This window comes from Mirounga leonina, unplaced genomic scaffold, assembly GCF_011800145.1.
Source record: "Mirounga leonina isolate KUSES-001 unplaced genomic scaffold, KU_Mleo_1.0 Mir_170, whole genome shotgun sequence".
NCBI classification, from domain to species: domain Eukaryota; kingdom Metazoa; phylum Chordata; class Mammalia; order Carnivora; family Phocidae; genus Mirounga; species Mirounga leonina.
In genome coordinates this window covers 16,882,725-16,907,764 of record NW_023270433.1, presented here as the reverse complement: position 1 = coordinate 16,907,764, position 25,040 = coordinate 16,882,725, and the positions used below count along the sequence as shown (strand labels likewise).

The 25,040-nt window shown below is 47.6% G+C and overlaps 1 protein-coding gene across 3 annotated transcripts in view; it reads right to left on the bottom strand.

The window, feature by feature from the left end:
* Window positions 1-25,040, bottom strand: part of ASTN2 (astrotactin 2) — an 868,677-nt gene that overhangs the window by 545,013 nt on the left and 298,624 nt on the right. For all 3 annotated transcript variants that reach the window (XM_035015962.1, XM_035015963.1, XM_035015965.1), the window contains one exon: window positions 22,560-22,667. In XM_035015962.1, the coding sequence (XP_034871853.1) occupies window positions 22,560-22,667 (108 nt within the window). The remainder of the gene's footprint in view (window positions 1-22,559; window positions 22,668-25,040) is intronic.

Genomic DNA, 25,040 nt, shown 5'->3' with positions numbered 1-25,040 from the left:
TCCTGGCCCTCAGAACTATAACAGAGTGAGTTTCTGTTGTTTTAAGCCACCAACTTGGAGGTAATTTATTACAGCAGGCTCAGGAAGCTGATATCCGCCTCCGCCTGGAATGTCCTTCCTCACCTCCTCCATGTGGTGAGTACCTACCTTTCTTGTACGATCCAGTTATAATGTTGCTGGCAGCCTGTGTGTGAGCCCTCCAGACCTAGCCTCCAACTAGAACTGGTCCCAACTTCCTTGGTCTCCCCCAGTGTACATGCCCAAAAAGTTCCTCCCACCATCTGTAACTCATTATTTTAGTTACTGGTCCCTTTCCCCTACCAGGTTCCAGGTTTGTCTAGAGCATGGGCCACATCTCTTTCAAGAACCAGTCATGCCCATATGAGTGTTTAGGAAATGTCAGCAGGATTAGTGTGAGCATAAATGAATGACTTCATCCTTGTTCTTTCTTCCTTTCCAGTTAGAGAAACCCATTCCCAGGGCATCTCCATGCCCACCTAACCTTTCCCCACCCCCTAAATTGAAGGCTATTAAAATGTAAATTTAGAGATTTTTCAGACCCAGACATGAGTCAGTATAATGGCCAAGATCTAAGCACCAGCTTTGGGGTCAAACACACCCAAATCTATGCCCTGACTCTATCACTTTCTAGCAAGTAAATTAACCTTTACCTTTCTGAACTTCAGAGCCCTCAACTTTAAAATGTGGGGAAAAGATAAAATAAGTTAAGGCAAGCAATCTGAACAACAACCCCTTTCCAAAGCACCATTGCCCCTGTTTTACAGATTAAGACCTTGAATCCAAGGAAAGTGAATTGTTCTGGGTGGCATGGGCAGTAAGTGCCATGGCAAGGATTTGAACTCAGGACTAGTGAAGCCCACGCTTTTCAACGACACATTCTACAGAATCCCAGGGCTCCCTACCACCACATCAAGATTCCCCAAATCTACTTGCTGAGTGATAAAAAATATTTCTATTGTTTCCAAAAACGAAGCCTCCCCAGAATAGCACACATCCTTGAATTCATCTTGTTCAGTCTTCAGGCTCCTTGGGAGGCCTCTAAATCCTCATCTAATACAGTCTCCCGAGTCGCAGCTGGTTTGAGACACTGTGAATCGTAATGCCAGGAGTATGAAAACAAACGCCTTCTGCCCAAACCATCGTCTTTCAATTACAGATCACTCTCCCCATTTGGAAGTGCCTCCCTTTGCGTGCAGACGTCTTGCAGTCTGCTACTACTTAGAACTGAGAAGAGAAGGAGAGGAGGGAGGGACACAGGGAGGGTAGGGATGGGGGAATAGGAGACAGGCAGAGAGGAGAAGGGCATCACCAATGGGAACAGGTGCTCGGAGCCCATCTAGCTCAGAGCCCTTGTAGCCCAGTCCCAGGGACCTGTCTCTCACAGTCTATCAAGGACTGGCATCCAAGGAACTCAAAGGTGGCTCCTGGAGTCGGGCAGTATGGTAACACAGATACCGTCCAACTTGTTTTTTTCTTTTAAACGGTGGATGAAACTAGGGTACAGAGAAGTTAAGCAGCTTCACCGACCGCCAGCAAGGTAATGGCAGACCAGAAACTCTGACTTCACATCTCAGGTATCCAAATTAAAAATAGAGGTATGCACAAAGAAGGCTTTTGCAGGGGAGGCAGAACGGAGTTAAGACTTACAAGATGGCAAATGAGAGGAAGAAGGAATAGAGAGATGGAAGGAGAACAAGAGGCATCTACAAAGGAGAAGAGAGCGGGGGTCGTGAAGATGGGGAGCAGAGAAGAGGTGAGACAGTGGGGGAAGCCAAAGATGACACATGCAGCGAAAATTCAAACAGAAGGGGCTTGACAGCCGATCTGTCACCCTCTGATGTCAATGCTTTAGCACATCCCTGCGGTGGGTGGGTGTGGGTCCCAGGCCCCTGTGACCCAGCCTGGCTGACCTTGCACGGCGCCCCCAGCCCAACTTCCTGCCTCCAGGGGCTCCTTCCTCTCTACTCCCCCTTTGCTCTGCTCTACTCCAGATATGGCTGGGTTCACTTCACCTGCTCCTTGAAGACCTCCTCTCCTTCAGGAAGTTCTCCCCTCACCTCCGCCTGCTGTCCACCCTCGGGTCCAGAGTTGGAAGGCTCTCTTCTGTTTCCATGACACCCCATAACCCCCCATCATATTGTTTGTCACAGTGGACTTTAATGTCACCCTCCCTCCCGGAGGAGACTAAATCTCCAGGGGCCAGGAACTAGGTTTGACTCATCTTACCTCTCCAGCACCCCCCACCGGGTAAAGCGTGTATTACACCCTCAAGGCTTGACTGGTGGAAGCCTGGCTGGTGAGCACGTGATTGGACAAACTCCTCCCTCTCTCTCGGGGCAGTGAACAATTATACCTGCGGCCACTGGGAGGCGCTCTTGGGTAGCTCCAGCCATGGACCCCGGGAGAGTACAGAGCAGAATTGTCTCTACCAAACACCTCCACAAACAGAGAAGGCAGTAGTAATTCAAAACAGGAGAGATCCTTCCAGACTTTACCAGGGGAGGCTGAGACAGGAACAAAGCCTGCCCTGGTGGATGAAAGACTAAAATGAAAGTCAGAAGAAGGGGACTCCAGTCCGTGGAACTGGTTAGCTCTGTGGCCTGGGGAAGTCACTCATCACCAAAGGGCAACAGTCTCTACCATTCACATCAGCCCAGGCCATGGCCACTATGATCACCGCCCTCAGCTGTCAAGAATAGTGGGACGAAGGAGCATGACAGCATTCTGATCTACTAGGGAAAAGAAAAACAAAAAAAACTTTAACAATACAAGAAGTTGAGGTTATCTTGGATTCTTATTCTATTTGGCAACATTGATTGCATACCTATGACGCAAACGGGATTTCAGACACTCGTAATACTGGCGTGAGCAAGTCACCACCCTAGTGTCCAGTTCCCCAGAGAGGAGCAGAGACACAGGACTAGAAATGATTTTAAAAGAGACAAGGACTTGCTAATAAAAGAGATATACAGCTACCATGCTGACATTTTGACCAGGGGCATCAGGGCAAGCTTCAGAAGGGTGGCGATGTTCATCCCAACCAGATCTAGAAGGACAGTCAGGTTTTACTGGGCAGAGCTGGGTTGACGTGGCGCTCCAGGCTGATGGATCAGGACCTGCAAACACTGGCAGGTGAAGGTGTGCAGGGTGTGTTTGAGGGGGTTTGAACAGAAGACGGAATTGAAGTTAAGGCTGGAGAGGCAGGTTTGGCTACTATGACCAACAGGTAATCACAGTGAGGCTAGGAGAAGCGGCGACAGCAGGTGGGAGTGGTTGCACCTATAGGAGGCCTGAGAGTAGCCACCGTAACGGAGCAGAGTGGTCAGGACCGTCCCGGGAGCCGGCAGACCATGCCTCCCTGGGTGCTCAATATTCACATGCACACATCTGCATACACGTGTGTGGATAGCTATGATTACACCCATATCGCAATATGTGGTTTTATTTCCATCTCACAAGTGAGGAGCATGAAGCCCAGAGGGGTTAAGTAACACGTCCAAGGTAAGAGAACAGTCAAGCCAGAAGCTGCACTAGGCTCCGTCTGCAAAGGCAATGCTTGCGAAAGCTACACTCCACCTCACCCAATGTCAGGAGAAGTGGAGAATTTATCACAAAGGCCAAGTGGGAGCCATCAAAGGAATATGAGGGAGTGACACAATCTAACAAATGCTTTCAGAAGATGACTCAGTGCCACTGGTCAGCTTTGGGTGATTCCTACCTTCCTTGTCCTAATGAAGCCCCTTCTGGGGGTGACTAGGGGCAGACATGGTCCATTTGTAGCAGTCCCCAAGTCTCCCCGGGGAGTGCAGGATGGGCCCAGCCCCTCTGACAAATGCTCCAGCCTCCCCTGGCCCCCGGGAGTGATTTATCAGAGCAGCGTCAGCGCCTCTGCCCAGCAGCCTACGATCCCAGGCTGGCGGCCCAGGCTGGGGTTTTTAATTAGCTGAGAGAGGGAAGAGTCAAGCCCTCTCAGATGGAGAGAAAGACACCAAGAAGGCTCATAAATCTAGAACCAAGGATCCATCGACTGGAGTCTGGTAGTGGTAGGGGAGGGGAGGGACAGGCTGGCTATCTTGTTTTCTTTGTCACAGTCTCCCCTGCTTTCTGGCCCAGATGCTACAGAGAGGATGGGAACCTACACCACCCTTTACACAGGAATCTCTGGAGATGCACCTTTTTCTAGCGTGGCTGAAGGCCCAGAGTCAGGGAACCTCATTTCCAGCCCTGCATCTGCCCCTGAGTTACTGAGCAGTTTGAGGCAAACATTGCAACACAAGAGCTTGCAGCCCTTGGAGTTAGACACGAGCTTAAATCTCTATTCTATAAGCCTCATTACAACTGTGACGTGGGCAAGCTGCTTTTCTTCTTTGTATCTCAGTTTTCTCATCTGTAAAGCCAGGATAAGACCTTGTATTGCAAGGATTAAATGAGATAATACACGTGAAGTGCTTGACCGATAATGGATATTCAATAAGTAACAACTACTTTAAAATTTCTTTTCCTCCCTCTGGGCCTCAGCTTCCCCATATGTAAAATGCAAAGTTGTGCCACATGACATAGGAGGGCTTTTCCAGCACTGATCTCCTCTGGGTATTTTTAGCTGGATATGAGAAGACTTATGTGTGAGGAAAAACTGTATTATTTCCTTATCGAAATCTGAGAGGGAGAGAGCTCACTTAGGAAAAAGGTTGCAAGTTTATTTTTTGCTGGGGTCCAAAAGGCAGGGCAGGGGCTAAACTAGGATAGAAATCTCGAGAGATACATTTCACACCCACATACGCAAGACATTTCTGAGAGCCAGAGCTATGGGTTGCCTCAGTAGTGAGTGAGCTCTCCATCTATGGAGGAATGCAAGCAAAAGCTGGACAATAGTCTGGGGTGGATGTGCTGAAAGAAATTGAAACTATGGAAGGGCGGGGTGCAGAATTTTTCCTTGAAGGTCCTTACAAGTGCTGAAAATATCACAGCATACTGCTTAGAGGAAATATTAACTTACTATGTAGTTTCTCATTTAATTCTCCCCACCCGGCCAGGTACGGGGTATTAACATCCCCACTTTCCAGACTGGAAACTTAAGATGCAGCAGAGTTACATTGCTTGCTCTGGGTTGCACCCAGATTGAAGGAGGCAGAGCAAGGACAGGAGCTCCGGGGAATCTAATGCTGAAACCCCTCTCTTTGTGTTACACAGCGGCCTTCCCAACTCTGATCCCGCACCTGATGGCAGAGCCCCAGCCTAGTGCATATTGATTGCAGCTGTCCCTTCCTTCCTCCCCAACCCCTGTCTCTGTCCCCCACCCCGGCTCCTCCACATGTATTTACGCGGGGCTGCCTGGTAACAAACGGCTCGTTACCATGCAGAAGGCGACAGCCAGGCGATTAGTGAAATTTGTTACCCATGCGTCTCCGAACAAAATTAAATTAAAAGTGCTGCTTCGCTGTCAAGATAAGGGCCAAGCTGCTGAGATAATTTTTCACTCTCAAACACTCAATTACCCAGTGAGGCTGGATCAGATACAATCAAAGGGGGAAAAAAGAAGGAAAAAATAAATAAATAAAGAGAGAGAGGCAGGACCTCCAGGAACAGATGTAAGAGTTGTTATCACTCTTCTCTGGCCAGGGATGTTAAAGAGGCTGTTGCCATGGTGATGGGGCTGGACCACATGAGGCAGGTAGGTGGGTGGGCCTGTGACTACATCCTGTAATAAAGGAGATGCTCTCCATCCTCACTGCCCCTGCCTTAGACCAGATTGTATCATTTTTCCCTTGAATTATTCCATCAGTTTCCTACCTGGTCTCCCTCACCCCTCTTGTTCCTGTCCACCCCTGCTTCCATGGAAGCTAGAGTGACCTTTCTACACATACATCTGAAAACGTTACTTCTTTGTTGAAATCCTGTGATGGCTTCTCATTGTCATCCTGATCAAGTCCAAATCACTTAGCCAATGTCACCCCTAGCTCTCTCTCCTAAAACTTTATTTCAATAAAATGAACTAGACAATCTCTCCCTCTCTCCTCCCTCCCTCCCTTCCTTCTTTCCTTCTTTCTCAACAGGAATTATTTGGAGGGCCTACAGTATGCCAGGCTTTCTGCTCAATCTCACTCTATTCCCAGTTCCCTCTGTCTGGAACAATCTTCTACTACCTTCTTTCGATCAACAATACCATCTTGTTCTTCAAAACTCAGCCTAGATATTTCCCATGCCTATTATGGAATAGAGATTCCACCAATGGGTCAGGTGCTCTTCCACTGTGCCAGCACAGAATTCACTCCCCTCACCCCCTCCAACAGGTGTTTTCTGCACTCCAATAAGGTTGTCTACTGGATTGTCTCCCCCTACCAGACTGTGAGACCCACCAGGGCAAAGGCTGTGTGCTTCACATATCTCCCTATTTCCAGAGCCCACAAAGCAGGCTTTCAGGAAGACTCTTGTGAATTGAAATCACCTTGAACTTAAATAGGGAGATGCCTGTTGTCAGTCTCTTTGGGGGGACTGGAGAAGCCTCTTTTCTCCTTGTTTTCAGTTCGTTCCCATTCTTTCTGTACGTGTTGGTTTGCTCCTCTGGAGAGTCATCCTTGATTTATGGACCCTATGTATCTCAAGACTCCCACTCCAAACCTCCTCAGTCCTGAGCATACGGCTTACACTACCTTATCTTACCCTTGTTAAGAGAAAAAAAACAACAACAAAAAATTACCTTGCAATTGGAATCACAGAATTGCAGAGCCAAGAAGGTCATCAGAGAAGTATCATCCATTTTGCTAAAGGGAGACCAAAGCCACAGAATTTGACTGATCTGGTATTCTCCATTATTTCTTACTACATCTGCCATCTTGAAAATGCCTTCAGGGTGGGGGTCACCAGTCTTGGCCATCTTTGTTGTAGTTCCCTAAAGCAGTTACCCCAATTCTCAATGATGGCTGCCCCTGGAGAGCTTCCCTAAAAAAAACTGGAGATGCCCAGGCTCCACTCCAAACCTATTGAATCAAACTCTGGGGGGGAAGTCCAAACATAAGCATTTGGTTTTTTAAGCCCACACATGCTTCCTGGAAACACAAGGTTGTAAACCATGCGAGGAGGGAAAAGTAACCTTTCCTCACAACATCCTTCAAGTTGAGAGTACAAAGAGATCAATCTCATGGTCCTTGACTCTTTCCCCTTGGATATTTAGTTTTGACTCTTCTGTATCCTCTGCCTTTTATTTTTACCCCATTAGGTAAAGATGAAATAATACTTTCAGGACCAGACACACAATGGTTTGAATGAGTAATGAAACGGAATGAGTAATGGACAAACTTTTTCAAGATTTCAAATCAATTTAAACACTTTCGAGATCACCTGACCTAGCTGTTTGAGATACAGTCTCCCAGTGTATAAAGTGGAGAGGCCAGACCTGATGCTACCATCTATTCATCACTTACCCCTTCCACGAACTGTGCTGAGTGCTTTCCTTGTACTATTTCATTTCAACCTCAAGACCATTCTTAGCAGAAGGAACTATGCATATGCCATCACACAGCTGAGGAAAGCAGGGGCCAATAGGTTAGAGTGACCTTCCCAAGGTCACTCTGCCAAGACTCATAACTAACTGTGTTTGGCTCCAAAGACCAGACATTAAACACTGTACCATAAGCTACCTCCAGCAAATGTACTCTCCTCAGATCCGTTTTGACGACAGCAAAGGTATAAATGGTAAACAGAAGGATAAATACATATATACATATATAACATATTGTGATTCTCCCATATATTTTTTTAAATGAATTGCTCTGTCTGTCCTCGAAAGTAATTATCATGGTTTATAAATTCCACCCTTCTTAAGAAGTCATTCTTCACAATTATCTGGTTGTGTAATATTCCATCAAGTTGATGCATCATAGTTTACCTAGCCATTCCCCTATTGTTGGATACTTAAGCTCATTGTAATTTTTCAATATTACAGATTATGCTACAATGACTATCTTCAGGTTTACAGCATCATGAAAAATGGGTAGTGTTATGGAAAAAATATGGTCATGATAAAATGTCAAGTAAAAAAAATGAAATGCAAATGTGTGTGTGTTGATTATAGTAACAATGATGGGAAAGAATATATATGTAAATGGTGGGGAAAAATGAAATGAGCTCCTTGTTCTAGGAGGTTCTTGCTAGATTCTATTTTTCTATTTTCCTCCAGTGGTATTACTATGAGTTTATATTGGTAAAAAAAAAAAAAGTAAAAAAAAATAAGTATGTCATCCATAATGGGGTTAAAACATCTTACTTCCCTGGATGTCCTTAGAATGAAGAGACGAGCTTAAAGGTCAGTGGTCTTGACTTATTCTGTGGACAGCAACCACGGAAAGAGCTTCTGAAAGGCTGGAACCATGTCTTATTAACCTCTGATTCCTAAGAAAGCCATACTGTTCCTGGAATCTGCAATGTTTGTTAAGTGATAAAAGGATAGAATTTCATAGCTTGAAGAGGCCTCATGTATAATTTATTCAAACACCACATCCCAGCTGAATGGATAGAAAGCCAAAAAGATTTGCCCAAGGTTCCCCCAACATTTGAGTGCAAGAGCTGTGGTTGATGCCATTTTTTCTAAAATCTACTCTAATTATAAGCAGCATATGATTAGCAAATTTGCTCAGTGGGAGCCATGGAGGAGATGTCCCTTCACCAGTCCAACCCATAATGGGTCTGACTCAGTGAGCTGGGGTACTGTACAGCCTAGTGTATCTTGAGTTAGTTACTGACCTCTCCCACATCCCTATGTCCTGAGCCTCTAAGCTGTTCTCATGACAAATGTCTCTGACCTGGGGCATCTGAGGGGAACACCCTGGGCCTTTTCAGTTTCTGGTCTACACCCTCTCCTAGGATAGTCTCTTCCTGCCATGCCTTCATTTACCTCCCAGTGGGGGGTCTCAAAACTAAAATGGCCCCAAGATTCCCACCCCCTAAACACACTGTACTTTCCCCTCCTCTTGAATGTGGGTGGGACCGTGAATATGATGGTATACCACTCCAAGATTAAGTTACCTGTTATCTGACAAAAGTGAAGGGATTTTTTTCTGGATGAAATTAAGGCCCCAAATCAGTTGACTATGAATTGACCATAAAGGAATTTACCCTGGATGGGTCTGGCCAAATCAAATGAGCCCAAAAAAGAGACTGAGGCTGGGGCGCCTGGGTGCCTCAGTTGGTTAAGCATCAGACTCTTGGTTTCGGCTCAGGTCATGATCTCAGGGTCATGAGATCGAGCCCCACACTGGGCTCTGTGCTGGGCATGGAGCCTGCTTAAGATTCTCTCTCTCCCTCTGGACCTCCTGGCTTGCTCGCATGTACTCGCTTGCACCCTCCCTCTCTCTCTCTCTCTCTAAAAAGAAGAGAGACTGAGGCCTTGAAGGAAGAGAGTCTAATTCTAAGAGATGCCCTCCTGCCGGCCTTGAAGAAGCCAACAGTCATGTTGTGAGCCACACCGTGGGGCCATGAGAAGGGGCCAGAAGGTGGCCTCTAAGCCCTGGGAGGGTCCCTGGCTGACAGCAGCAGAGAAATAGGCATGTCAGTCATATGGCAGTGGGAAGGGACTGCTGCCAACAACCCTGTGCATTTGTGAGAGAGCCCTGAGCCTTAGCTGAGATGGAAGCCCCAGCCTGACTCCTGGACTTCAGGCCCTGAGCAGAGAACCCAGTTCTGACCCAACTAGACGTCTGGCCTACAGAACCACTGTGAGCTAATAAATGTGTGTTGCGTGGAGCTGCCATGTTTGCGGCAATTCATTACAGAGAAGGAGAAGGTGAATACGGAGCCATAGAGTGCGGAGCCCTTCTCTCCTTCCCCAGTGAGTGCTCTGCTGTGCACTCACTGTGTGTTCTTCTTCCATGGGGAGAGAGTGATCTTCTTCTTCTTCTTCTTCTTCTTCTTCTTCTTCTTTTTTTTTTAAGATTTTATTTATTTATTTGACAGAGAGAGAGAGAGAGAGAGCACAAGCAGGGGGAGCGGGAGAGGGAGAAGCGGGCTCCGTGCTGAGCAGGGAGCCAGACATGGGGCTCGATCCCAGGACCCCGGGATCATGACCTGAGCTGAAGGCAGTTGCTTAACCAACTGAGCCACCCAGGTGCCCCGAGAGTGATCTTCTTAAAACAGACACAGGATGATGGCTCTCTCTTCTTCAAAAACGGTCTTGGGCTCCCCATTTCATGTAGGTTTAAGAGCAAGCTCTCTCTGGCTCATGTGGAGACCTGTTCATTCAGCACCTGGCAACCCCCCATGCATTCATCCCTCAGGTATAAGCTCTAATATTGGTTCTTCAAGGATACCTTTCATCAATTTCCCCATTATATTAGCTCCCCCTGTCTTTTCTATTCAAAGGCACTTCTCACCATTTGAAATGATATATTCATTTATGTGTTTACTTGTGAAGTACTGTCTTCCTTCCCTTTTCTCCCGGCAGTCACATCATTGATCTATTTACCATTATATACCTGATCCTCATCATAGATTCCCAGCAGAAGTAGGTATTCAGTAAATATTAGTTGATTCAGTGAATGAATAAAATGAATAAACTTGGCATTCAATGTCTTTCTTGATCACTTCCCAGTCTTTTTTCCTCACTATCTTCATTTGTATACCTTATACTCTAGTGACACACAATTCTGCTTAGTAATCACATAAATCCTGTAAGGGATTATAACCTTCATTTCAGAGGCAAAGAAACCAAGACCTGGAAAGTAAACCAATTTGTCCGAGATCACCCAAAGTAAGAGCCAGGGCTGAATAAGGTCATGCGTGCAAGCATCTTGCAACGCACCTAACACATAGCAGGCGATCATGACCAGCACTTTCACCTCTTTATCTGGGAAAGAGTTTTGCAAGGGTAAAGAGAATCCTAGCTGTCCCATAGGATTGCAAAAAACGGGGATGACAGAGTGTTCATGCTTGGGGCGGGAAGCAGAGAGCCACAATCTCTCAGTGTAAGGAAAAGGGGGGAAAATCCTGCTGAGCTTAGTTGAAAAACAAGAAAGCGAGGGAGACTGATTATTCCTTCTCGCTAGTGTAAGCAACTAAAAACGACATGTTTGCTTTATCGCCTTTGGTCTCCCATTTGATTCCTGACAGCAGTCTCCCTTCCTTCTATGCAGGGCTGGGCTGTCAGGTGCTGAGCTGGTTGGCATCACAAAGGAAAAGAACTCAGAACAGTTTAAACCATATTTCAGGGATCATCGCTGGCTTGGGGGGGGGGAGTGTTTGAAGTTGTCTGCCTCCTTTGCTGCATTCAAGGAACCCTCATTTGCCAACATGATGTTTGGCATGCTTGATGTTTCTGCGGATTTGGGGAGAGGTAGTCTGAGAGGAATCATTAAAAGAAAAAAAAAAAACCCAACAACAAAAAAACAATGTCTATTTCTTCTGAGGTTTGAGGGAAGGGAGAGAAGAGAGACATCAGACAGAAGGCTGTTTAGCCCATAACAATTCTGAATACATAATTTTCTCTTCTCTAATGTCTCCTTAAATAGGGCCAAACTCAGGTGTACATCAAAGCTAGGTTTCTGCATTTGACTATTCTTTCAGGAAGAGAAGTCCAAACTCCCAGCCTCATCCTTCCATGAGGGAAACTAGAATCTCCCCAGAAAGCCTGCATGAGCTACCAGAACCTTCCAGAGGAAGGTATCCACCTACTGCAAATCACAGCTAACTACCTGGGCAAGAGTTACGATAAGAGGGAAGATTCTCCTAGAGGTCAATACTCTTGGGTACGGTGACAACGGATTTTGGAGCCAAACAAAATTTGGTTTACTTTCCAGCAAGCCTCAGACCTGCAAGGTTATTTTGATTCTGTGACTCTGTGGTGTCAGTTTCATTCTTTTACATAGAGAAAACCAGGACAATAACTGATCACACAGGAAGATCGGCAAGGGACCATCCAGTGCCCAACAGCAGCACTGGATGAATGGTTCTTGCAGGCTCTTCTCCTTCCAGTTGTTATTCAAGTTCCTGGCCTGGGAAAGGGGGCGGGAAGTACATTCCCTGGGCCAGAAGAGGAACAGGTATGTGCTGGGAGCTAATAGGTCAAGGAAAGTGCAGAGTGGTTTTCTCAACTCTGGCTGAAATTTAGAAGCTAGAAAGGACTGTATACCAATACTCACACCCTTTGACCAGACATTCTCAGGTAATGGGTCTGAGATAAGTGTTTATTTGCACCTGGTGTTTTTAAAAAGCTTTCCAAGTGATTTTGAGATTCAGTTGGGCCACAGAACTACCTAGCTCCAACAGCCCTTCTTATCACACAGCTGAGGACTCCTGCCCTGCTGTTGGCTCTGACCTGACCCAGGTCCAAAGACTTGTCATTCCCTTAAGGGGGTAGCACCTGAGGGTCCAACCTCCTACTCAGGCCCTAAACATTCAGCCTCCCCACCTGACCCTGTCCAGCCCACGAAGCCTTGGACTTTGTGGTTTGCTCTGTCCCACTCCCAGGGCACTGTCCCCTAGGAAAACTCCTGGATTGCTTATTCTATAACGTGGTCTTCACACCCCAGCCTGCCACCAAACTCTCCCTTCTTACTGATAGTTCTTCTCAGTGGTGCGCTGGTAAATGCTTAACAGTGGGCTCTCGGAGGAGAAAGGGGAAGCTTCCATTGCAGTGTTGGCCGATTTCCATGGTGTGGATACTTCCACCATGGCTGATTATAAGCTACCGATGTGACATCACTCAGAGCAGAGTTGGGAATGAAAAACACAGGAGGCTCTTACAAACTGGTATGGGTTGGCTCCAATACAGCACTAAAGTTCTATCATGTTTTCCTCCTTGGACCAAATACCCGGACCCCTACTGTTGGTGGTGCCCTGGGAAGGTTGGTCCCCATGGATGCCACCTTTGTCCTCCATACTGAACTAACTTCCTAGCACCTGAGCTGGTTCCGACCACTCTTATTCCTGGTCCTAGCTCTTCCCAGAGCAGGTGGCCCATGGAGGGCTTAGAGGTGACACCAGGAAGTTGTCTGGGATCTGATCAAGCTTTCTGCACTAGCACAGATGTGAGGATCGACCTCCTGTCTCTAGCACACACCTTGTTCCAGGTACTATGATACACACTTTCCATGCATTACCTAAATCACATAATGGTCTGACCAGATTTTGAAATGAAACCACTTAAGTTCAAATCCCAACTCCCCTTACTTCATGGATGTCTAGAACTCAGTGTCCTTATCTTTAAACTGAAGATGAACATCATCTCTTCTCATGGCCCTGTCCCAAAGCATAAGGGACAATGCATATCAAGAGCACAGGCTGGTGTAGACAGAGCTCAATAAATCACACACTCTTTCTTCTGTTCTTTTACTCTTCCTCCCTCCTGGTTGTCTACATTTCTACCATGGACACTCAGCATGGTATCGCCAACAAGAACTTAAAGAGCATCAAGTTTTGCCTCCTTGGTTGACAGACAGGAACCAGAGGCCCAAAGCCCTGCTCAAGTCTCATAAACAAACACTTGGGATTGGAACCTTCCAGTAGTCATAGCACGGTCTTGCTTGGTGCTTCCTCCCTCTGTCCCTGCCTCCCTCCCTGCCTCCCAGCTCACCTAGCACCCCTGCTCCCTGGCTTTCCACCCCATCCTAACCTGCCCCTGCTTTCTCCATGCCCACGTCCATGCCTTGGATCACCTGAAAAACCCACCCGCATCAAATTCATGTTCTTACTGAAAATGTTTAGTCTTGTTTGTTTGGTTTGTTTTTTTTTTCCTAGAAGCAAGACCAATGTGCAGGTCAACACATCAAAAAAAGGCCATAATGCCTTTCTGCTGTGCTTCACTGGTTACCATTTAGTGCACAGTGATCACAAGGCAGGCCCACTCGGTAAACATGTCTTGTGCATACATTATCTTCTTTAATCCTCACACTAAGCTTAAGGAAGGGTAGAAGGATGAATACTAGACTTATCCTCCTTTACTTAGGACAAACTGAGGCTCAGAAAAGGAAAGTGCCTTTCCCTAAGACCACACAGCTAGGAAGCAGCCGAGCAAGGATTTGGACCCCTGCCTGCTCTTTTGGAAGTCTATAATTAACCTAAAAGGACAACTATTGACTTAATCTTTTAGTCTGGAAATAATTTCAAACTGATGGAAAAGCTGCAAGGATAAGAATAGTGCAACTTTGCCCAAATTCATCTACCTTTCTTTTTTTTTTTTTAATTTTACTTATTTATTCATTTGACAGAGAGAAAGAGGGAGAGAGCACAAGCAGGGGGAGCAGCAGGCAGAGGGAGAAGGAGAAGCAGGCTCCCCACAGAGCAGGGAGCCCAACGTGGGGCTCGATCCCAGTACCCTGGGATCATGACCTGCACCAAAGTCAGACGTTCAACCGACTGAGCCACCCAGGTGCCACCCAGATTCACCTACTGTTAAAAATGTTGCCCCATTTGCTTTGCCATTTGAAAAGGCAACATTGTAAACTTGGAGAAAATGCTTCCCTTCCCTGAGCCTTGGTTTCTATCTACACAAAATGGTAGAAGTCCTTTCTTTAGGACTGAAAAAACCCTGTGGTTTGATGGGAAAGGATGGATAAAGGATGGGATGGGAATCATAGAGGTCAGGGCATGGATCCTGCCTATTTCTCTGGCCCATCTGCCATTATTCCAGAAACCACAGTCTCAGGCTCTTCCCCATTCTTGCCATCTCTCCCATTCCTGCCCTCCCTTCCCCACTGCACCACGTAGCCTCTGCCCTCACCCTGGGCAAGTCCTGTTCTGTCAAACTTTCACCCTACCCCATTCCCATTCCCTGGAGTCTCTGTGCTCCCTGCCTCCAGCACAGTCTCCTACCCTCAATCCCCAAAGGCCTCTTTTTTCTGCAGATATGGTTTGAACTTTCCCTCACCTGTCCTCTTCCTCTAAAAGAACTAAACTTGTGTGTGTGTGTGTGTGTGTGTGTGTGTTGTGTTGGTGGGGAGAATCACAAAGAAAAAAAAATCACACAGCCATACTGATTAGCACAAAGTTTTGTTTACAATTCAAGAGTTCTCATCATTACAGAAAAATCTCAGTTTAAGAATCGCCAAATTAAAGCAAGCAACTAAAACAAAGAAAGAGGCAAAACCAGGGGGGCATTCACGCTCTGGTTATCTCTGCTGGAGAGCTAACTGGCAAAGCTGAGAGGAAAGTGCATGAGATTGGGAATAAGAGAATGTGGGTTTCTAAAACTGGCTGGGCAACCAGCTGATGAGAAGAGCAAGGTCCAGAAAGGGAGAGACAGTAGTCCAAGGCCACAGAGCCACCCGTGCAGAGCTAGGCAGGGAGGCCCATGCCCGGTGCTTGCGCAGCTGGAATCTTCCGGCACCTGTGACGGTTCTGTCTACTGCTCAGTACTGTGCCTGGGGCTGGACAGGCCATCTGCACTTCTCATCTGGACCTTCAATTATACATTAGCTTCTCCTGCTCAGCACTGCTTCTCTGTGTGAACCGCAGGCCCCTCCTTGGAGTTTATGACCTCCTTGAGGCTTGGTGGCCGGGGCCCCATTTCCCGCAATGCCCGGCATCCTGCTTAGTGAGGTTGTCGATTCCATAAATATCAGTTAGACTAGAATGAGCTTCGACCTAATGACATGAGGCACACATATCCTTGTTTGACAGATGGGAAAACTGAGGTCCTCGGAGGGCACGTTCTTGACAAGGGCCACTAAGTGAGTTAGTGGTGAGGATACAGACTTCAGTACACATCTCCTAACTCTGGGTCCACTGTCCTTTGCTGTATGTACTGTTATCTCTGGTTCATAAAGGTGAAATTCTGCCCAGGGGGAATCTATCATCTCCAGCTACTTCATTAGTTAATCCTGTGGGACACGGTCAGAATCGCCAAAGCCCAAACAAGTGATGGATTGAATGGTTATATCCTTGACCATACACAGACCTCTGTGCTTGACAAATAGACTCCTTTAGGCAGCAAGATCATGCATGAAGTGAAATCAGGTTCATTTCACAAGGCATTGTGAGATTTCCATTCATGGCTTCCTGCTCCGATCCTACAGGTGAGGACTACCTCTATGATGTGGAGGTTTCAGGACAGGAGTCAGCAAACTGTGAGCCACAGGTGAAATCTGGACCCGCCTCTGTTTTTGGAAACAAAGTTTCCTTGGGGTATATGTATGTTCCTTCATTTACATGTTATCTTTGGAAGCTTTCAAGTGACAATGGCAGAGTTGAGGAGTTCCAACAGTACCCAGGTGGCCTGCAAAGATGAACATGTTTATGAATTGGCCCTTTACAGATAGAAATTGCTGACTCTTGATTACAGAAACCCCACCACACAGAGTCTGTTTCTCAGTTCCTTTGTCTCTCTTCCTGTTCGCCCACTCGCCATATTGATTGCGATGGTTCTCTGTTTATGGTGTTCTACCTGGCTATACCAGACATCTTTGAATGACTGTCTCAGTTCCCTTACAAAAAAACCCCGAGACTCAGGGAAGCCAGGGTTGATTCTCAGACTGTATCACAGATCTCTTTCCAGTAGCTCCTATTGCCAAAAATGAAATTTCAGCTGACTTAATTTTGGGCTCAGGATGCTTTCAAGGAAAGGGAAATTTCAGGAGAAAGAACAGGATTTCAGAGTCCTGGAACCTCCCATCTCTGGATTTGCTCACTCTGGGAGGTGGGTGTCAATAGCTCTATTTTATACAAAAGGAAATGCCCAGAGATGAAAATCCCACCATGGCCACACCAAGGGGATGGGGAGAAGTCAGGATTCACAGCCAGGTCTAGCTGAATCTGATGCCACTTGTACTTCTTTCATGGGACATGCTAGAGAGAGACCGAGGTAGGAAAACCCCATTAGATGTTCTCCTCCTCCCACTCCATGTCCTCTCTCTACCATCAGCCCTGGGTGTATCCTTCTCTGCTGGGGAGCCTCCTGAACTTGTTACATCCCTTCAAATGGCACATACTCCAAGCATGCTCAAAGAACAGGGCAGAGTGGGTTTCCAACTTCAGTACTTGGGCCCTCCTCTCACTACCTGGCATGTCCTTCCCTGGGAGCCTTGAACTGGAAGAACGGGCAGAGCTGAGGCCTCAATTCTGCTCACCAGGAGCAGCAAAGAGAAGAGGAAAGGAGTGCAGACTCTGTTCTTGCAAGTGGAAATGGACTGAGCAAAGATAAGAGGGGCAGACAGAAAAGTAGCATCTGCTTTTGGGCACTTGTAATAATCCAGACACCGGGCCAGGACTTTCTTTCATTCATTCACTCGTTAATCATTCATTCAAAAATATTAACGCAGTGCCTACTGTGGACCCATCCTTGTGTTTGGTGCTGGGGATGGAAAGCTAAGTACAAATGGCCATGTGCCTATCCTCGTGACGCTTCCAGCTCCGTGGAGGATACAAACATCCCCTGGAGAACATGCTGGTAAATGTAAAATTAAAGTGGTGATGAAGTCTGCAGAGGGGTAAGGCCACAGTAGCTACTATAGGACGAAACAGGAATTAGGGTGGGATGGCGTGGTGGCATGGCTGAAAACATGACATGTTGGTGGAGACGTCACAATGAGTCAAAGGGCAGGGGGGGCATTCCAGGAGAGAACATCTGTGAAAATTCTTGTGGGACAGACATGGGAGTGCTGGAGAAGAGGCCTGGGTGGCAGGAGGACACAGAGCCCTGGGAAATGGGTGGCCGACCATGCAACACACCCATCCTAAATGCAAAAGGAAGGACTGAAACTTCTAAGCAGAGAAGCAACATGACCCTATTTACATTTTTAAAATGATCACTCTGGCTGAAGAGTTGGGAATGGGCTGGAATGCAGTAAGTGAGATGGTTGAGCAGGGGATTTTAGCGGTTTGCAACAAAGGATGGAGGTGACACGGACTGGGATGACAGTGACAGAGAGGGGAGGGCTTGCTGCTGGGCGTTGTACAAAGGAGATGCTCATGTTCCCATTTAATGCTCACAGTCACCCCAAGAGGGCGCTATGGCTACCCCATTTTAAAGCCAAGACTATTGAGACTACAGGCTCCTGTCCTATCCCGGCCAGGGTCAGCTTCCAGTCTCCACTCTCCCAGGAAGCCCTGTCCCACAAGTTCTCAAGTGTTCTTCTATCTCTCATTTCTCCCAAAGCTGGGACAGTCTGAACCATCCAGAGAACGGATTCCACTTTGTCTTCCAACCTATCTCCCACCTTCCCCGGCACCACTCGTGGCCCTCAGGAAGACCTTCACCAATGTTCTCTGACTTGCTTTTGAGCACGCCTTTCAACCTTGACTTGTCGACTGGGGAGGTGAGACTCACACACAGGCAGAGACTTGGCTAAGGTGGTGGCCAAGGTCACACTGAAAACTGGTGGCAAACCCACCAGGGACTGGAAACCGTGGCTCCTGTCGCTATCAGATGACCCCATAGTACTGACTCCCTTCTGAACCCTTCAAAGGGGCAATGGTTGAATGGCCTGATGGCAGTCAGCATGCCCCTAGATTGGGACACACAACCCAGGTATTGCTTGCAGCTGGAACTGGAGGGGTAGGGCGAATGAACATGGATTCCCAATGCTACGAGGTCACGGTTTCCAACCAGCATAGACATGTGCCTTCCTGGTACGTCTAGCTCTTTCTTCCCCTGCCTCATTGCACTTTATCACCTCCTCCCTGTGGCGATCAGGATGGCCTGCATGGTCCCGGCGAGACCGCAGGGAGTTCCTGGCTCACTGCATTTGGAGAGAAGAGCTGCTGGGATGGTCATGGCAGAGGCCGGGGAGAGGGCTGGCACGATGGGAGCTCGGGCAGGCCTGGGGGTGAAGGCGTAGTCCAACAGGATGACAGAAATCAATCCCAGGTGAGGGACAGACACCCTCTCCGAAAAGAAAACCAGGCAAGGGGAGAGGCACTCGGGATGGGGGCAGGCATGATGCAAAGGAGGCCAGGTGCACCTCATGGACAGGGGATTCTCTCAGATACACAGCCAGTCCTGCTGGCATGATGGAGAAGGGACCTTAGAGACCTGGGCTCCCCACCCCCCCGCCAGGTTTCAGAGAAAAGACCAGAGGCCTGGACAGGTGACGTGACTTGCATGGGGTCCCACGGCACTGGCCCCAGATCGGAGATCCACCCACACACCCGGCCCGGTCCTCCTTCCCAGGCAGCTTAGCTCCCTCCACCACCTACGCATCTTCTCTCCCTCCTTCACCCCTGCCTGTGCGCTTGACTGACATGAACTGATTTTAATCCTCAACTTTAATTTTACTAGCCTCTCTTGTCAGAAGAGGATGCTGATGTGCAGAAAGGTTAAGGTTCAAGTTCAAGAAGGTGCCGCTAGTCGGTAGTGTGGCTGGGACGAACCCAGGTGGCTCCCTGCAAGCATCCATGCTCTCACTATTCTGCTCCATGGCTCTCTCAACCCCATGGGCTCCCAGACTTCCCCCAGCTAACCTTTGCATTTTCCCCATGAGGGCAGTGAGAGCTGAAGATGCTTCAACTCTCGTACACATACAAGAAACAGCCAAGAAGGGTGCAGACACCACGGTGTCTGCAGAAATAGGCACGGGGCTCTAAGTGCATCTGTCTGGAGCAGAGGCTTGGCTGGCCCCGAATTCACCATCTGTGCTCACAAAGAACCAGAAACCACACCCATAACCATGATGCTACCCCGCACAGTGTCAGGAAGTCTTTCCCTCGACCCTGAAAACGGTGCAGAGGAACTTACGCGAAGGGCATCGCAACCCGCAGATCGACTCTCTCAACTCCCCTCCTTGCTGCAGTCTTTTTCCTGAGCATCTGTCCCCATCTAACATACTTATATTTTGATACAATACAAGCTCCACGAGGATAGGTCTTTTAAAAATTGTTGCTTGATTTGTGTCCCCAATGACTAGAAGAGTGTCACACACACAGTTGGTGCTTGATAAATACTTGAAGTTCATGAGGGAGGGAGGGAGGATGGGAGGGAGGGAGGGAGGAGTGGAAGAAGGAAGGATCCACCAGGGAATAGCTGGAGAAAAGAGGAAAGAGTGGTCAGAAAAGGGGAAGAGAGAGAAAGGTAATAAGGAGAGAAGGAGAAGAAACAGAGAACACAGAAGAGAACAAAGGAAAGAGGAATGAAGAGAAGGAAGCCGTGATGCAGGAAGGAGGGAAGGGGAAAGGAAAAGGAGAGAAACAGAAGAACAAGAAAAAGAAATAGAAATGAAACAAGCAGGCAGGCAAGCAACCCAGGGGCCTGAGAAGGAAGAGGAAGACATGGTTGGAACCAGAGGTGGAGGGAGAAGGACCCAGCATTAGTGGACAGAGGGAAAAAGCAGCAGCTCTCAGTTGGCAGGAGGGCCAGGGGGAGGAAGGTGCAAGGGGGAGGGGATGCATCACAGCCCTGTCCTCCCCACCTTCCCCCACTGGAAGCACAGCCTGGCCTTCTGCAGCATATGGAGGCACTGGGCCAAACCGTTTATCTCGAGTCCTGTGGCTCGCTTTTGCTTTTCTTTTCAAAGTTTAACTCCGAGTTTACAAGGGGCGTACTCCATGATGGGTGTTTTTCCAATTAGCTGTAAATAGCCCAGTCCTGCAGAGGAGACCCGCCGACTTCCCCAGCTCTAATTCTGGCTGCTGGATTGGGGGAGGGAGAAGACAGGTGAAGAATCATCCATCACCAACTTGGAAATCTCCAACGCAGCAGATACCAGAGAGCCAAGGCTGGGGAAGAAGTGAGAGGCAAGCCCGATTATTCCAGTCACTGCAGAGGCTGCAGAACCTTCCCAGGTGATGTGTCAAAAGAGCTACTCCCCACACAGGGCCTGTTCCGTGAAAGGTGCCAGGGGTAGGGACATAGGGAAACCCACAATGAGAACTGAATTGACATTACTAATGTCTACTTTATTTGCCCTTAGTATGTACCAGGTGCCATAACAAATTTTTTTTAAGATTTATTTATTTATTTATTTGAGAGAGAGAGAGAGAGAGCACGAACACACATGAGAGAGTGGGGGGAGGGGCAGAGGGAGAGAATCCCCAAGCCAACTCCCTGCTGAGCGCACAGCCCCACACAGGGCTCAATCCCAGGACCCTGAGATCAGGACCTGAGCTGAAACCAAGAGCTGGAAACTCAACTGACTGAGCCACCCAGGTGCCCCCATCACAAACTTTTTATATAACTTAGCCAAAATTCATCCCCGAGTCTATGAGGCAATTATGAGGCCCATTTCACAGGTGATAAAACTGAGGTATAGGGGAGGTAGATAACTTGCCTAAGAGCAAAAGTTGCCCAGAGCAGCTATGTGACCCATGCTCTTTCAATGTCCACCACGCATGAACAGTCCTACAAGGGTGATTCTTTCCCTCTTCCCTACCCCAGCTACTTCTTCAGCCCAATCTGTTCAGAGGTGAGAGGGCCACATGTCTTAGTTGCCTTCATGTTTGCCAGAGGACCCTTACTTCCTTCTGGGCCCTGGTCTAAGCCCTTGGAGCTCTCCTTAATCACTGGCATGGAATACATGTTCATACCCCTCCCACCCCCCACTCCCTGTTCTCTTCCAAGATTGCAACCTTGAACTTGCCCTTTCCCCATCCATATAAAACGCTGAGGGATGAGCAATTACATTCACAGCTGATTGCCTGAAATATGCTCTATTCTCCCTTCAGAGTATGTGTGATCATCAGAGAGCTGTGGACCTCAGCCCCAAGGTGTAGCCCTTTATGGAGTCCTGCATCCGCTTCTGATGCCTCCTTACCTTGAGGGTCTTTGTGAGAAATAATGAGGCATCAGTACAGATTTCATCTGGTGAAGACACTGTCTTGAAAGTCAAAAGGAGTCCCCTTTAGAGGAACCAACTAGAGAACTTGCTCTCTGGTCTTGGTGTCAGGTAAAGAGAATTTCCTGAATAAATGGTCCTATCCCATAGACCCTGCACGTTTTACTGCTGAGTCTGTTTCCCTTTGCACTTTGACTGTTAAAGCTCTGCATTAAATGGCCAGCTCCTTCTTTTTTTTTTTTTTTTTTTTAAGATTTTATTTATTTATTTGACAGAGAGAGACACAGTGAGAGAGGGAACACAAGCAGGGGGAGTGGAAGAAGGAGAAGCAGGCTTCCCGCTGAGCAGGGAGCCGGATGCGGGGCTCGATCCCAGGACCCTGGGATCATGACCTGAGCCGAAGGCAGACGCTTAATGACTGAGCCACCCAGGCGCCCCTGTGGCCAGCTCCTTCTAAGAACTATGCAACACAGTATGGCACAGATCACTCTGCATCGATCTAACCTGGTTTTGAATGATTTTCCTTATTCCTATTTTGCTTTCAATCTGATTCCCTTACTTATTTCATTCCTGTGCTGGATTTTTTTTTTTTTTTTCACTGCATAAACTTAAAAAATCTTCCCCAAATCCTTTGAGGTATGAGGTAGGACAGAGAGCAAATAAAGAATGGAAGCGGAAGCTGTAAATGACCAACACAAGTCTAGCCTGGGTTTCGGATGCCAGGCTGTGTTAACTGCATCAGGACCAGGTCAAAGAAAAGTTGAGGTTTGTCAGTGAGCACGGAAGACTGCTTCCCAGGCTTTCCTCCCACAAACACTGGTTCTGGAACCTTCCCAAGGACTCCCTTACCTTTGCTGCGGCGGCGACTTCGGTACTGCTCCGTATAGAACGTCAGCTGTGTTTCGTCGTCTGCCTCTGAACCCGAAGTCCCCTTGGTTCTCCCAAAGCTGATTCCCCCTGAAAGGAAGAGCAATCCATTAGTCACGTAAGCTTCCTGGAGCTTGTTAAATCCCTCATCCGACCCAAAGATCAGCAATCCCATCCCCAGACTTCTTTCTGTAAATCCCAAGTGACCTGGGAGCTGGCATGATTTATGGACGGAGTTGGGGCTCTGCAGTGAGGCGGATCTGGGTTCTAGCCATGGCTTGGCGGCCGCGAGCTGTGTGACCTTGAGGGGACGCCTCCTTTTTCTGAGCCCTGGGTTCTCTCTTAATAAAATGGGGCCGATAACTATTGACCTTGTAGGGTTGCTATGAAGATTAAAGGAGATAGGAAGCATAAAATATCTGGTTCGTGGTGGGTCCTAACTAACTGATAGCTCTATTCTTGCTTAGTAAGATGAGCCTGCCTCTAGGAAAACATTTCGGGCAACTTAATTTCACACACATCTCAAGCAAGTGCTTCTTCGATGCCAAACCAAGAGCCAGACACTGGAGGTACAAAGATAGTTACAGCCCAGTCCTTGCCAGCCAGCAGATCACAAGCCATCAAGAAGACAAATGGGATCCTAAGGAGCCTTTAACCTAATTCATGGTTATGTTTTCCCACACAATGAGATGCTGAGAATACGGGGGAGAGCAATCCATCCCAACACGGAGAACCTGGGAAGGTTTTATGGAGGAAGGGGGATTTCAGCCAGAGCTGGAAGGATGAATGGGGCTTTGGGGGCAGAGAACAGAGTTCCAGAGAAAGGTAAGAGGTGAGCGTCCCTGGGGATGGGGAGCGTGGGCAAGTGGGGGCCACGGTGAGTGGAGAGCTGACGGGAAGGATCACTGGAGCCTCACAGTGGAAGTTCCTGAGTGCCACAATGAGGACGAGTTTTGGGTGTTACGGAAGGTCCCAGAGCAAGAGGATGAGTTCATTAGCCGTACATGCCATGAAGGACATGACAGTGGCACCCAAGCCATGGAGGGCAAAAGCTGGGAGGCTCAGGGATCCCTTCGTGAGAGGCCATGAGGGTCTGGGTGAGGCAGGGGGAAGTGAGGATGGGAAGGAGGAGGAGGGAGGAGCAAGGGTGTTTCAGAGATACACTGAGGAATGTGGGGGCGGGATGGGTGATGCATTCCCAAGCGATGAACAGTGGATTCCAAAAGTAATCAAGATAAAAGACCAGAAAGAAATATGCCAAAATATGAATAAACTAATTCTGCAGGGAGGAATACAGGTAATTTTTTATTTTCTCTGTGCTTTTCTATATATATATTTTTTATTGTTACCAAAAAAGCACAGAATGTGGGAAGAGAGGGATTAAAGCACTGGTAAACTCTTTGCCCTAGAGAGGAGACAGTGAGGGGAGAGCTTCAGAGCATGGTGGGGGTGCACGGTGGGCAGGGAAGCAGAGGGCCTTTGGTTTGGTTTGGATACAGATCTTCAGACACCAACATGGACATCGATAGCCTGTGTTTGGGAGGAGACTTAAGGACCTGGCAGGAGTGGATGTGCTGGATGAAGAAGTGGCTGAAGGCAGGGTCTAGAGGGAGAACACTTTTCCCTATAAATATTTTCTTTTGAATCAAGCACCATACAAACCTATTACCTATTCGAAAATTCTACCCAAGGAAAAGAAAAACATAGATCAGAGGGAAACCTGGCTCAATCAAAGAAGAGTTTCTTATGCCATTTCTCTGGTAGGGCATCCAGTATACAGAAATCCCACTTGCAGACACTCTATCTGCAATATGGTTATTGTGCTTTCATTCATTCATCCTAGCAACATGTTGAGCAATCTGCTATGTGCCTAGAAGATGCTGACACATTATTGCATACAATCTTCATCATGATATACTCATAGCAAAAAGTGTAATTAACAACCTAGATAATAAAGACACCAGGACAAGTATGGGCAAAGTCACGTAGCTGATGAGTATGTGAGTACAGGAATTAGGATTCAGGGCTAGTCCATCCAGCTCCACATTTGAGCTTTCTAGGATGCAAATTACTTTCCTGGAAATAACTCAAGAGGGAACCTTAGGGAAGGCCGACTATCCTTTCAGCATCAGGGCACCAAGTACTGTGTGATGAGCTTCACATACATCTTCCCATTCCAAACTCATAGTATCCCTTGGAGAGAGGTAGACTGATGCCCATTTGATAGGCGAAACAACCATGTTTCAGAAAAGAAAAGTGATTTGCTAATAATGAGTGAGGTTGGACTTGGTACCCACGTGTGACTGATGGCCAAGTTCAACTTTTTTTTTTTTAATATTTTATTTATTTATTTGATTGAGCGAGAAGGAGAAAGAGAGAGTTCAAGATGGGGGAGGGTCAGAGGGAGAAGCAGACCCCCCGCTGAGCAGGGAGCCCGATGCGGGACTCGATCCAGGGACTCCA